This window comes from Melospiza georgiana, chromosome 1, assembly GCF_028018845.1.
Source record: "Melospiza georgiana isolate bMelGeo1 chromosome 1, bMelGeo1.pri, whole genome shotgun sequence".
NCBI classification, from domain to species: domain Eukaryota; kingdom Metazoa; phylum Chordata; class Aves; order Passeriformes; family Passerellidae; genus Melospiza; species Melospiza georgiana.
Window position 1 is genome coordinate 22042360 of NC_080430.1, and position 11295 is coordinate 22053654.

The following is an 11295-nucleotide window of genomic DNA, read 5'->3' on the forward strand; positions in this document are numbered from 1 at the left end:
GCTTTTGCAAACAGGGTTATGGAATAAAGTGAAGAGTTTGTACACATGTAAGAGAAGAAGGAAAAGATGAAACCTTTGTTAAGACCCAAAGCCTATGTTTGTTTTCAAAACATCAGGAAAACATCCCCTTATAAAGGATTACAGAGGAACAGAACAACTTTGAGGCATAACTGCAATGTAGAGAAAGAAGTGATTTATTACAAATTGCTGTGGACCAACCGTACACTGCTATTAAAAATTGCGAGAAATACTCATAGACCATTTTCTATGCTTCTTGTCATGTGTTTTATCAAGAAGCTTTCATTAGAGGGTTTCAGCAGATAAAGGTGATCTCCAGGAAGCTCATAAAAGGAAGTATCTCCACTCGTTAGTTCTTGCCAACCTAAAAAAGATATTTGACCTGTCAGAAAAATGTCAGCTATTGTGATCATTTTGTATAACTATTTCAAAACTATAATTTAATAATTATTTTAAATCCCATATCAACTTTTTGGTTCATATATTGAAACTACTCAGTTGATTTGTTTCCTTTAAGAAGGAAGTAGACTCTAGAAAACTCTAATTAACAGGTGTAATACAACAAGAAAATGTGTAAGTATAAGAGGAAAACCATTTAAGCAAAGTACCTTTTGCATCATATATTTTATCATCAGACCCACAAAAGTAGGTAATATCACAGGAGAAGGGGATATTCAGTTCTGTCTTCTCAAATCTGTGAACATAAAAGTAATCATAAAACATTCCATAAGATACATATATTTGGAATTTGCTTCCACATACAAAAAAGGTTTTTTGTTCTTCTCCAAAATGTAACAAATTTCAGGAGTTAGATTATACAGAACATTGGGAGAAGAAAATACTCTGGAAGTTTCTTAGCTCCTTGCCCTACTGTAATTAGATATAAAATTGTAAGGAAAGAATGACCCAATATTTAGGGGGAAAAAAGAGCTTCAACCTGCAATAAATATTCTCACCTACAATAAATAATGATGTTATCTACTTATATACAAGTTCGAACATTTCAGCATCTTTCAGTGTCAGATTCCTATGACCAAAATGGGTCCCACATCCAAGAGTGTTTTTGCCAAGGTAAGAAGCCTAAACCACTCAGCTACATGAGCTGTCATGTCATATAGGGCACCCAGACAGCCATGTCAGGAAGGCGGTGGCTGTCTGGGTGCCCAGAACACAGGATTCTGGTTTTTGGTTAGGCTAGAGGACCTTGGATCTGGAGGCTGAATGCAGTGTTCCTGAAGCATGATGAGCTGAGGTTGTTAGCCTCAGAGATCAATAAAAGACACAAGAATATTCCCTTTTAGTAGCTGCTAACTTCAGATGGTAGGTAGAACTGTAATTCTGCCATGACAGGTTCACTACTTCAGTAACAGTTGTGGTTGCTGCAGTAAGCAGTGTTTCATCTAGGGCGTAAATACCAGAAAACAAATAGGAAAGCACACAAAGGAAAAGAATCCTATGTTTACTGTTTCTTATTCTTTCTATAACAGAAATGAGAACAAGTTACTAAGAAAGAAAAAAGAGAACTTAACATGATCAAACACAAGTAAAAATGTAAAATACAAATACAGAAGTAATACAAACTTGTAAAACTTACGAACACGTCTGAAAAAGTTTGGCGTCTTCTTTGAAAGTAAGCGCCGTATCCCTCCAAAGGTCTTCATCATGTGGAAGCTCAAAATTTCCTCCTAGAATCTCCATAATTGCAAGAAGGTCATTGGGTCCATCAGGTAGGACTATGCTTTTGACAGCAAGATATGCTGCAGACTGTCAGTACCAAACAAAGCAGAGCAGATGTTGTATATAATATACTTTGAATAACTTTTCCATTAAAATTATTTTAGTAAAAAGTACAATAACTTTCCATCTCCAGAATATGATGGCTGATTTGTTTAACATTCACATTGTTCAAGCTTGACTCTTACTATTAAAATACAACTAGTAAAATAATCTAAGAGAAAGAAAAATCTAGCACTGGACATAAACCTGGCTAGTGTAGGACAAAGAGACCAACTGATTATGGCAATTTGTGGAAACAACAATTGCTTCCACGAATCACTAGCTCATACTCAGGACTGCTAAGCCTTAGAAACTGAAGAACAGAAACAGCAAATGCTGACTGAGGACAGGACTGGAAAAATGCCACTTCACTACTGCTTTTCTGAGAAAGACTATCAGAACCAGCAGAACCTCAGAAAAAACTGATTAAAATCCTACAAAGAATGAGGAGAGAGAAAAAAAATGGACAAATGTATTGAGGGCTGATGCAGCGGGTTTATGAAAGACTTGGTAAAGACAGTCACTTCACACACATTACACAGAAAGGAGGACCACTTAGAATTTTGGTTTGATTATTTTTGAGTGTTAAGCCAATGGTCATACTAAATAACAGAATATTCAAAAAATTTTTGTTTAAGGATTAGTTAGTTTAAGCATTAATTAGTTCCAGCATTAGTAAAGGAGATTGTTCTCCCAAGGCTAAGGTTAGCAGCAGCGAATATTATGTATTTTGCATCAACCTCAGAACAATTTTCACTTCATAGATTCTGAAGAAATGCTGATTTTTTTTTTATTAAAATACCATACTGTTACCATACTGCATACCATACTGTAAAATATTATTCTTACTCTTAGTAGCTAATTTATGGTTCTGTTTCATAATGTAAATGATTCTGTAGCTTACATTTGGGGAGTGTGCTGCTGACATGAAAAGATGGACTGGCTCCAGTCCATACTTTTTTTTCAGATGAAGTGCGACAGCAAAACTCATGTAAGTTCCAAAACTGCAGCAAAACAAGAAATTAAAGCAAAGTAAGTAAAAATGTACATAAAACCTGGAAAATAGAAACATAATTTCAGTGCTAACTGGCTATCTTGAACAATTGCTGAAATGGTATATGACATGCAGATTATAATGATATTAGTTTATTGACTAATATCCTATAGGATATAGGATATTAACTAATATCCTATATTCCTACACAGTCTAATTTTGCAAATAAGGCCTTTTCATATTATCTTTCTTTTAATAGTCTCCTTAATTTTCAATAAGTGCAGTTATTTTTAGTACTTGGGACTCAACAATCTTTAAAATCTGTGTTTCATGAATGATTCAACCCCTGCATTCATATAGATCAAGCACTGGCACAAATATTAACAATAAATGCAATTATGATTGATTCGAAACACATGCTCAGATGTTGCACCTGAAAGTATAAATAAATAACCAGAGTCTTTGAGAGCAACTGCATGTTTTAGGATGACTTGACAGAACATCCTTGCAGAAGCATATTTCTCCTAAAGGTTTTGCAAATACAAACAAGTAACACTCTACTCCTAGAGCTCAGCAATAGAAGCTCTGTCACCAGGGTATCTAAAAATGTATATATTTTTACCTGTGACCAAAAAATGCAAATGGTTTTTCTTTAAATTCTTTTAACAAAACACTTGTAATTTCATTAACTACACTTGTCATGTCTTTTGCAAAAGGCTCTTCAAGACGAGTTTCTCTTCCAGGAAGCCTTATACAGAACACTGCAGAGGAGGTGAAGGAAGGGAGGGAAAAGAATTATAGGTATTTCAAATAGATACAGTAAAATAATTTTAATTAAGTTTTTTATTATTCTGCAAAATATACATACTATTTTAATTAATCCTTCTTAGAGTTGATCCTGTGCACTTGCTTGCTGTTGCTGCCACTGTGATTTAATCCTTCAAGAGATTAGGTTTCCACCCTTCCTTTAGTCTCAAATGTTGCCCCTCCTGCTGATCTGATTGCTAAATGCCTTGAGTCAGAATCCACAAGATCCTGATTTTAGCTGAGATTTGAAAGCAGCTGTATTGCTATGTTTTAATAACAACCACAAATTCATTAATTTCAATAATAGTAAGTTTGAGAGTTGTGTAAAATATATCATTTCAAGGGCAGCATTAGTAAGTGAAACTATATTAGAGTTGTACAATCCTTGTTTTCTGCTTTGTCAGCTCTTCAGCACTGCACATTGGAAAACATGGAATCATAGTGTAAATGAGTGGATGTTTGTATTTATAGTTACATTTATAGTTATTTATATTTATAGAGAAGGAAATTTACATGCTTTTATTGTTTTCCTTTCAAAACTGAGGATTTTCCTCTCACTGTTTAGTGAAACTAAGGAATGAATAGATCAGCAAATATGTTGATTTTTTTCAAATCTCCTTGACATCATGCATACTGCTAGTTATGTAGAAGTAATGGGTCGGACACAAAGAGACAGACTGTTCTAGAAGAGACAGACTAAACCACAACCTAATACCATAGACATGAGTACAGAAAAGTTTGCATCTTCTATACTTTCTGCAGAAACCATCCCTGAAAGAACATGCTGTGCCCTGACTTTATTTGTCTGCATCTGTAGTTGGTCCTAGGCCATTTCCTTAGTAACTTTCTTGGAAGTACTGCCAGTGGACAAAAAATTTTTCTTTCTTGTTTTTTGTTTTTTCCCCTATTTCCAAGGAAGATTCAACATGCAACTGCTCACCAGAAAGTATATTTGCATTTAGAGGACTGGCAAAACTGCAATGGCAATGTTCATGAATATGAAATTGTTTTTTCTTTGTGGAAGGTTTCGAAAATGGCCTTGGTTCCTCTTCAAATAGGTCAAGCAATGGATTTTTTTAGTGCTGATATATCTTGTGAGCAATGAGAATTACTTCATAGTGTAACTAAACATCATTTCACTGTTATAAAATTCATAGATTAAATTTCAGTTTTGATACAAGAAGTACAAATGCTGGATAAGGGATACTCTGTAGCCTCTCAAAATTAAAAACAGTTCTCATATCTTCACTCTTAACCTTGCTGAAGACTGGTTTATCAACAATATTCCGTGTAGTTCTGTTTCTGAATCATACCAGTAGTTTCTGAAGCAGTCAAGCATACTATACTCTTGTGAATTGTAGCTCTGAGGATATAACTTCTTACCCAATCAAATATAATTTGATCCACGGTGGTACAGAAAATGTACCCTAGTGGAAATGCTAGTTCCTAATAAATGCTTGTTCCTTCCTTTCTGGAGAAGACATATTGGGTAAAGATTGTAGTGCTTTCAAGACTATTATATTCCATTTAAAAATTTTGGCTAATGTGTATTTCAGAATTGCTTAACTTCTACTGCAACTACAAAATGACTAACCTTCAACTGAGTCGTTGAAGAGTCTCCCCCACTGAGCAAGTTGTGAAGTTCCACTTCCAGCCCATGGAAAGCAAATCAGTCTACAAACAGCATCTGGCTTTTTTTGTACACAAGCAACCAGTTTTTCCATCTCTTAAAAACAAAACAAAAACAACAAAAAACCCACCATCATTCTAGAACAAGACTCTTCAGATACAGGAAAATTCGAGTGAATTAAGTCTAAATTGAAACAACAGGGTGCAATAGTCTCTATCATCAAAACTGCTTGTGTTACAACAACTCTCTGCTAGATATGAGATAATCTTCCTGCAACACTGTAAAACAGTTCTGCTTTTATAAATGATGGCAGAATAGTATTGGGAAATACCCTTAGTTAATATTTGCTCAGTCACTGACCACAACAAACACTACAAGTAGCAAAATAAATTGTTAAGGGATTTAAGGGAGACCATTTAAAAACATAAGCTTTTAGGATATACACAAAAATAAAAGAAGAACCTAGAAAACATAAGGACCACCTAGTTCAATGCCCTCTCTATCACAGTGGTAAAACAGATGTCAAAGCCACAGTAGGATGTAATTTCTTTATATATATATGACATCTATTAATTACTTGTTTATGCATTTTTCCAGTCTCCCCTTGAACAGCTGGCATCCATGACATCCTCTTGCAATGACCTGCACACCTCAGTATCTGATGCATGAAGAATGAATCCCTTTTTTGGTTTTAGTGGCTCAGAGAGTAACCTAAGTCAGAGCTGTAACTGAGATGCAGACTCATCACCAGCTGTGACTGATCATGCTGCTGCTGAGACAATCTGTCCCTTCCCAGCCTCTTGGAGCATGATGCTCTATCCCAATCTTTTACTCAGCACTAGCACTCCATAGCTATGTAGTAAGAGCACATTGTTTATCAAGCTGTAAACTAATCCTGTAGTTTAGTTTTCACCTACATCAGTCTCACCATCCTCCTGTTGAAAATGAAAGGAGCCTTTTATGACCTTTTTGGAAGCTTTCATGCACTTCATCCAGTGGACAGGTGCATGCTGGTATTACACATACAGCCCCAAAGTTTGGGTGCAAATGACACATCTGTGCTAACCTGATGGAGTAATTTGCCTTTAAGGATTATTTTACAACTCTGAAACAACCTGCAGAGTCTGTCTTACTGGTTTGAAAGATACATTCAGCCAATCTAATTTTCATACACAAAAAAAGGCCGCAAACAAGAAAGAACTATTACATGAATACATAATCCTCTTTGGAGTACAGTTGAACCTCAATTTATTTGAAATCTAAGCATATTTGGTTAGGGAAATGTCTTTTTTCTCATTTTTTACAAGATGAGACAGCAATTTTTAAAAACTTGTTTATTATTTCCAAACTGTCTATATTTTCATCTACTTCCACCTATTGGCCTTATACCTGAGCTCTAACTTTGACCATATTATAACAAAGAGAGGATACATAAGAATTCTTCTGCAAAATCAGGATTTTCCTAGATTGTAACCTTTTCAAGAGAAACAAGCTTTTATTTTATGCCCTATAAATTTTGTTAGATGCGTGAGCTGATGAATTTGTGTCATAAAAATCTACTTTAGACTGTTCACAATCAAAAGAATGTTTCTTTCTAGAACTAACAGCAAAGAAATGGCTCAGTCTGTGAAAAAAAAGAAAATCCACTGAATTTTAAGAAAGTATTTCCTGGCTTTTTTCTCTTCACATTTAGAATAAGCTGAAAATAAAATTATAGTTTGATAGAGAGCTGTATAAAAGATTTAAAGAGCCATTATTTAAATCACAGAACAACTTAGGCTGAAGGGGACTTCTAGAGATCATATAGTTCAAATCTTCTCTCGCTTGGTGTTGAGTATCTCCAAGGATGGAGCCTCTACAATCTCCCTTGGTAACCATGTTCCAGTGTTCAATCACGGCTCATAGTGAGGGTACTTTTCTATCTATGTGCTGGTTGTCCCTTGTATCCACAAGTCTTCTCTCTTTTTGCTGAGCACAGCCAAGAAGAGCCTGGCTCTGCCCATCCTTCTATTAGGCAGGTGAAGACATCTTCATTTGGCACTCTCCTCTTGAGACAAAACCAATTATTTCACAGTCTCCTGTACACCACCCACTCCAGTCACAATCACAGGGGACCGTGCCATGCTCACTTCAGTATTTCAATATCCTTCCAATACAACAGAATTAAAAATGGACCCAGGTGTGGTCCATTACCAAAGAAATGCTGGATTATTTTTCAAACATATTTTTTAGACAGGCTTTCAGGACATGACAAACTTTTTACATGAGCTTTATTTATTTTCATGGCATCACCTTATAGTAGGTGGACAAGTATTAATTGAAAAGCACAATTGCAAACACAAGTGACAACAAAAGTGCTTCCACACTGACCAGCTGCTAGGACAAGTGGACCAACAGCCCCACCCAGCAGGAACAGAATGCCAAAGGTAAAGAACCACCAAGTGCTTTCCCCAAGGAAAATATATCCTATAGCACACAGTTTAAAAAGCCATAGCAGAAGTCTTTGTGAACTGCAGGAGTGTGGTACTTGCCAGTAGGGCAGTCCAGGATCTAAGAGGCCTCTCAGGTACCCAGGAACTTGCAAACCCTACATAGCAGACCTGTGCCGTTTGCACTCAGATGAGTTAACCCCTTGTCTGCAGATTCTGGAAGCCAGGGAAAAAGCAACCCTTTCCCAAGTGGCAAGCAGATCCAAGTCTACTCATAAAAGTTAGATTTAAGGTAGTCCATTCACCTCCAGCAATATGCACAGAAGTGGAATAGTGAGCCTGGGAGTCAAATGATCAGCTTCATGGTAGGCATGGAGTCGGTTTTCAAAGCTGCTGGATTGCTTACAGCTAGGCTTGAATCTGAGACACCTGGCTGGGCATTGACCACTTGGTATCTGCAATCCTGTAATAACAGAGCTGTCAGGCTAGGCAATGTAATCCTCTACTGATTTTATCTTCACAAGAGAAACACACTTTGTATAAATTATAGACACCAATGTCTCAGTGTTCTAAACATTGTAACCATTAAATTTTTTTATTTCTGCATCTGTATCAGTACCTTACATATTACTGTATCACACACACATTTGGCTACATTCATTATTCAAATAATCCTTTTAAAAATATGTTTTTCAGAGTAGGCATTTAAACTTTCTGGAAAATTACAGGTTCATGAAAAGAGGTGTCCAGTTAGAAAACACATCTGTTACATGCACTGCAATATTTGTTACATGTATTTTGAGGTTTGTGGATTTATATCCCTAAAAGTTTTCTTACTCAGCAAAAGCAGTGGTGTGATCTTCCATTTAAGAGACAGCAAAATGCATAAACCACAGGAAAAACAAAGTGGGAAGCCATATCTCAGTAGATCCTGAGTTCAGAAAAATACTGGTGTTTGCTTCTTGAAAAATAAAGACTTCAGGAAATCCTTTGTCTTTATATCTAAATGCTATAAATTAATGGCAAAAAAGTATGAAGCATACCCATCTTATTAGTCATATTTTTCCCAATAACATATCTCTCAAGGCTACATTTTTAGCACACTATATTTGAAATTGGTTAATGTCATTGCTAACATCTAAAAGCTGCTGATGAAAAAAAAATCATGTCATTACCAACTGAAATCATGTCCTCCAGAAAGCTGTTTACTCATCCCTTTACTTCTTCTTGAAAAAAAATCTAGGGCATTATTACAGAGAAACTTATTTGTGGAACACTTGCATCTGATAAGCTCAAAGCATCCCTAATGCAAAATTATTGAAATAAATATTAAAGTCATACAACATGCATTCCCAACATGGACTTTACTACTTGGACCTTCCAGAGCATTCAGACTGCCAAATACACAGACTATGTGGGTGTTTCAAAAACAAACACCAGGAGCAGTATGATCTCTCCTCCTTTTCCACTGCTGCTGTCATCCTAGATCTGCTATGGTACAACCACCCAACCTTTGCTCAGATGTTTGAGGACATCGTTCAATTGAGAGGAAGAGCTCTAAAGCAGACCACAGAGTTGAACTGTGTAAGGTAAGAGAGATAAAACTGGGGAGAAAGGCAAGCACACAGGGATGGCACCAGACAAGCAGCTCAACAATCAAGAGGAAAGACATCAATGGGGAAAGATAATTACCGTCTCAAGGGAAAAAAATGAACTGGGAGATTGCAACCTCCTGTACTGATAATCTGGATGAGGGGATTGAGTGCATCCCTTGGTAAATTCTCAGACAACACTGAGTTGGGTGGGAGGTTGATGTGCTGGATGTCAGGAAGGCTCTGCAGAGGGATCTGGACTGGGTGGATTGATGGTCCAAGGACAATGGTATGAGATACAAGAAGACCAAGTGCTGAGTCTTGCTCTTGGGTCAAAACAACCCCATGCAGTTTTGATTTGCTTTTCTGTGCAGCTTTTGCTTTCCCAACCCACAAGATTCCTAACTTTTACTCATCTGACCCTCTCCCTGATTCCACTGGTAGGCAAGTGAGTGAGCGGTTGTTGCACGGGGCTTGGTTGCTGGTTGTTGCTTAGGGCATGGAGTTAAACCATGACAGTGGGTAATGAGAAGACATTTTGGCAGCAGAGTAACAAAAACAAACAGAAGGTGCCACTGCTGCAGATGCAAAGAGGAAAGAAGTCACAGAATCACTAGGTGGGAAGAGACCTTGGGGATCATTGAGTCCAACCCAGCCCTAATATCTTAACCATGGCTCCAAGTGCCACATCCAGTCTTTTTTTAAGCACATCCAGAGATGATGACTCCACCACCTCTCCAGGCAAACCATTTCAATACTTTATCACCCTTTCTGTATAAAACTTTTTCCTAATATCCAACCTGTATTTCCCTTGGCACAACTTGAGCCTGCATCCTGCGGCTCTGTGAGCCATTGCCTGGAGAAAGAGACTGATCCTCACCTGACCACGACCACCTTTCAGGAAGTTGGAGAGAGGTCACCTCTGAGTCTCCTCTTCTCCAGGCTAAACAACCCCAGCCCCCTCAGTTGTTCCTTGCAGGGCTTGTGTACTACACTGGGCCTCACATGCCCTCCCCAGTAGAAGTGGTGCTTCACCACGGGGTGAAATGTTTGCTCCAGCATGTGGAGCGCTCCACATGCCACCCAATCACTCTGGCTACTGCTTACTCCTCCTCCTGTGGAACTGCAAGTCACATCCCACAAGCATTTGTCCCACATAACATTTTAACAGGTGGCACAGAAACCCATCAGCCCAGACCTGCTCCACAGAAACACCCTTGCAGATTCCTGTGCCACTGCCCACCCACAAAGCTGTTGGGCCACTTACCCTGGGTGAGGAGTCCCACGGGTCAGCCAGGGCTTGCATCTGGTCTCAGTTCAGCTAAGGACACCACAGGAGTTAAGGGCACAGCCCATGAGGGACAGCAGCTGTGAAGAAGAGCCCCTGCCTCCAGTGCAGACTCAGGCACTCTTTCTCCCCATGTCACAGATACCGAGTTCTAAGGATCACTGAAGTCCAACTCCTGACTCTACGCAGGACATCCCCAGAATCACACCATGTTCCTGAGAGCATCTTCCAAATGCTTCTTGAATTCTGGCAGGCTTGGTGCTGAGACCAGGTTTCTGGAGAACCTGCTCCAGTGCCCAATCACTCTCTGGGTAAAAACCTTTGCCTAATAACATCCAGCCTAAATCTCTCCTGACACAACCTCAGGCCATTCTCTTGTTTCCTGTCACTGTGCACCACAGAGATCAGTGTCTGCCCCTCTGCTTCCCCTCATGATGAAGCTGTAACTGCAGTGAGGTCTCCCCTCAGTCCCCCCCAGGCTGGACAGATCAAGGGATCTCAGCCGCTCCTCATGTGGCTCCCCCTCGAGACCCTTGACTATTTTCACAGCTCTCCTTTGGAAGCTGTCTAATAGTTTAATGTCTTTTTTGTATTGTGGCACCCAGAACTGCCCCAGCACTGGAGGTGAGGCTGCCCCAGTGCAGAGGGACAATCCCTCCCTTGCCGGCTGTCGATGCTGGGCCTGATGCCCCCCGGGACACGGCGGGCCCTCCTGCCTGCCAGGACACTGCTGATTTATAGTCAATTTTCCATCAGCCAGG

The 11295-nt window shown here is 38.8% G+C and overlaps 1 protein-coding gene across 2 annotated transcripts; it reads right to left on the minus strand.

The window, feature by feature from the left end:
- Positions 1 to 178: 178 nt before the first annotated feature.
- On the minus strand, positions 179 to 11141 carry OLAH (oleoyl-ACP hydrolase). 2 transcript variants are annotated; one of them, XM_058034744.1, is made up of 7 exons: positions 10514 to 11141; positions 5190 to 5321; positions 3411 to 3549; positions 2699 to 2798; positions 1613 to 1782; positions 627 to 712; positions 179 to 382 (listed from the first exon to the last, which is right to left on the minus strand). In XM_058034744.1, exons 2-7 carry the CDS (start codon positions 5317 to 5319, stop codon positions 252 to 254), a joined length of 756 nt encoding a protein of 251 aa, XP_057890727.1. In that variant the 5' UTR covers positions 5320 to 5321; positions 10514 to 11141; the 3' UTR covers positions 179 to 251. The 2 variants fall into 2 exon arrangements, with proteins under 2 accessions (XP_057890727.1, XP_057890736.1); XM_058034753.1 differs by lacking the exon at positions 10514 to 11141 and having other exon boundaries at positions 5190 to 5392.
- Between the last annotated feature and the right edge of the window lie 154 nt (positions 11142 to 11295).

Coding starts and splice junctions, on each gene's coding strand:
- OLAH (XM_058034744.1), bottom strand. CDS start 5,319: ATGGAAAAACTGGTTGCTTGTGTACAAAAAAAGCCAGATGCTGTTTGT. Junction 3,550..5,189: donor CTTCAACGACTCAGTTGAAG/GTTAGTCATTTT, acceptor CCTCCTCTGCAG/TGTTCTGTATAAGGCTTCCT. Junction 383..626: donor TAAAATATATGATGCAAAAG/GTACTTTGCTTA, acceptor TATCTTTTTTAG/GTTGGCAAGAACTAACGAGT.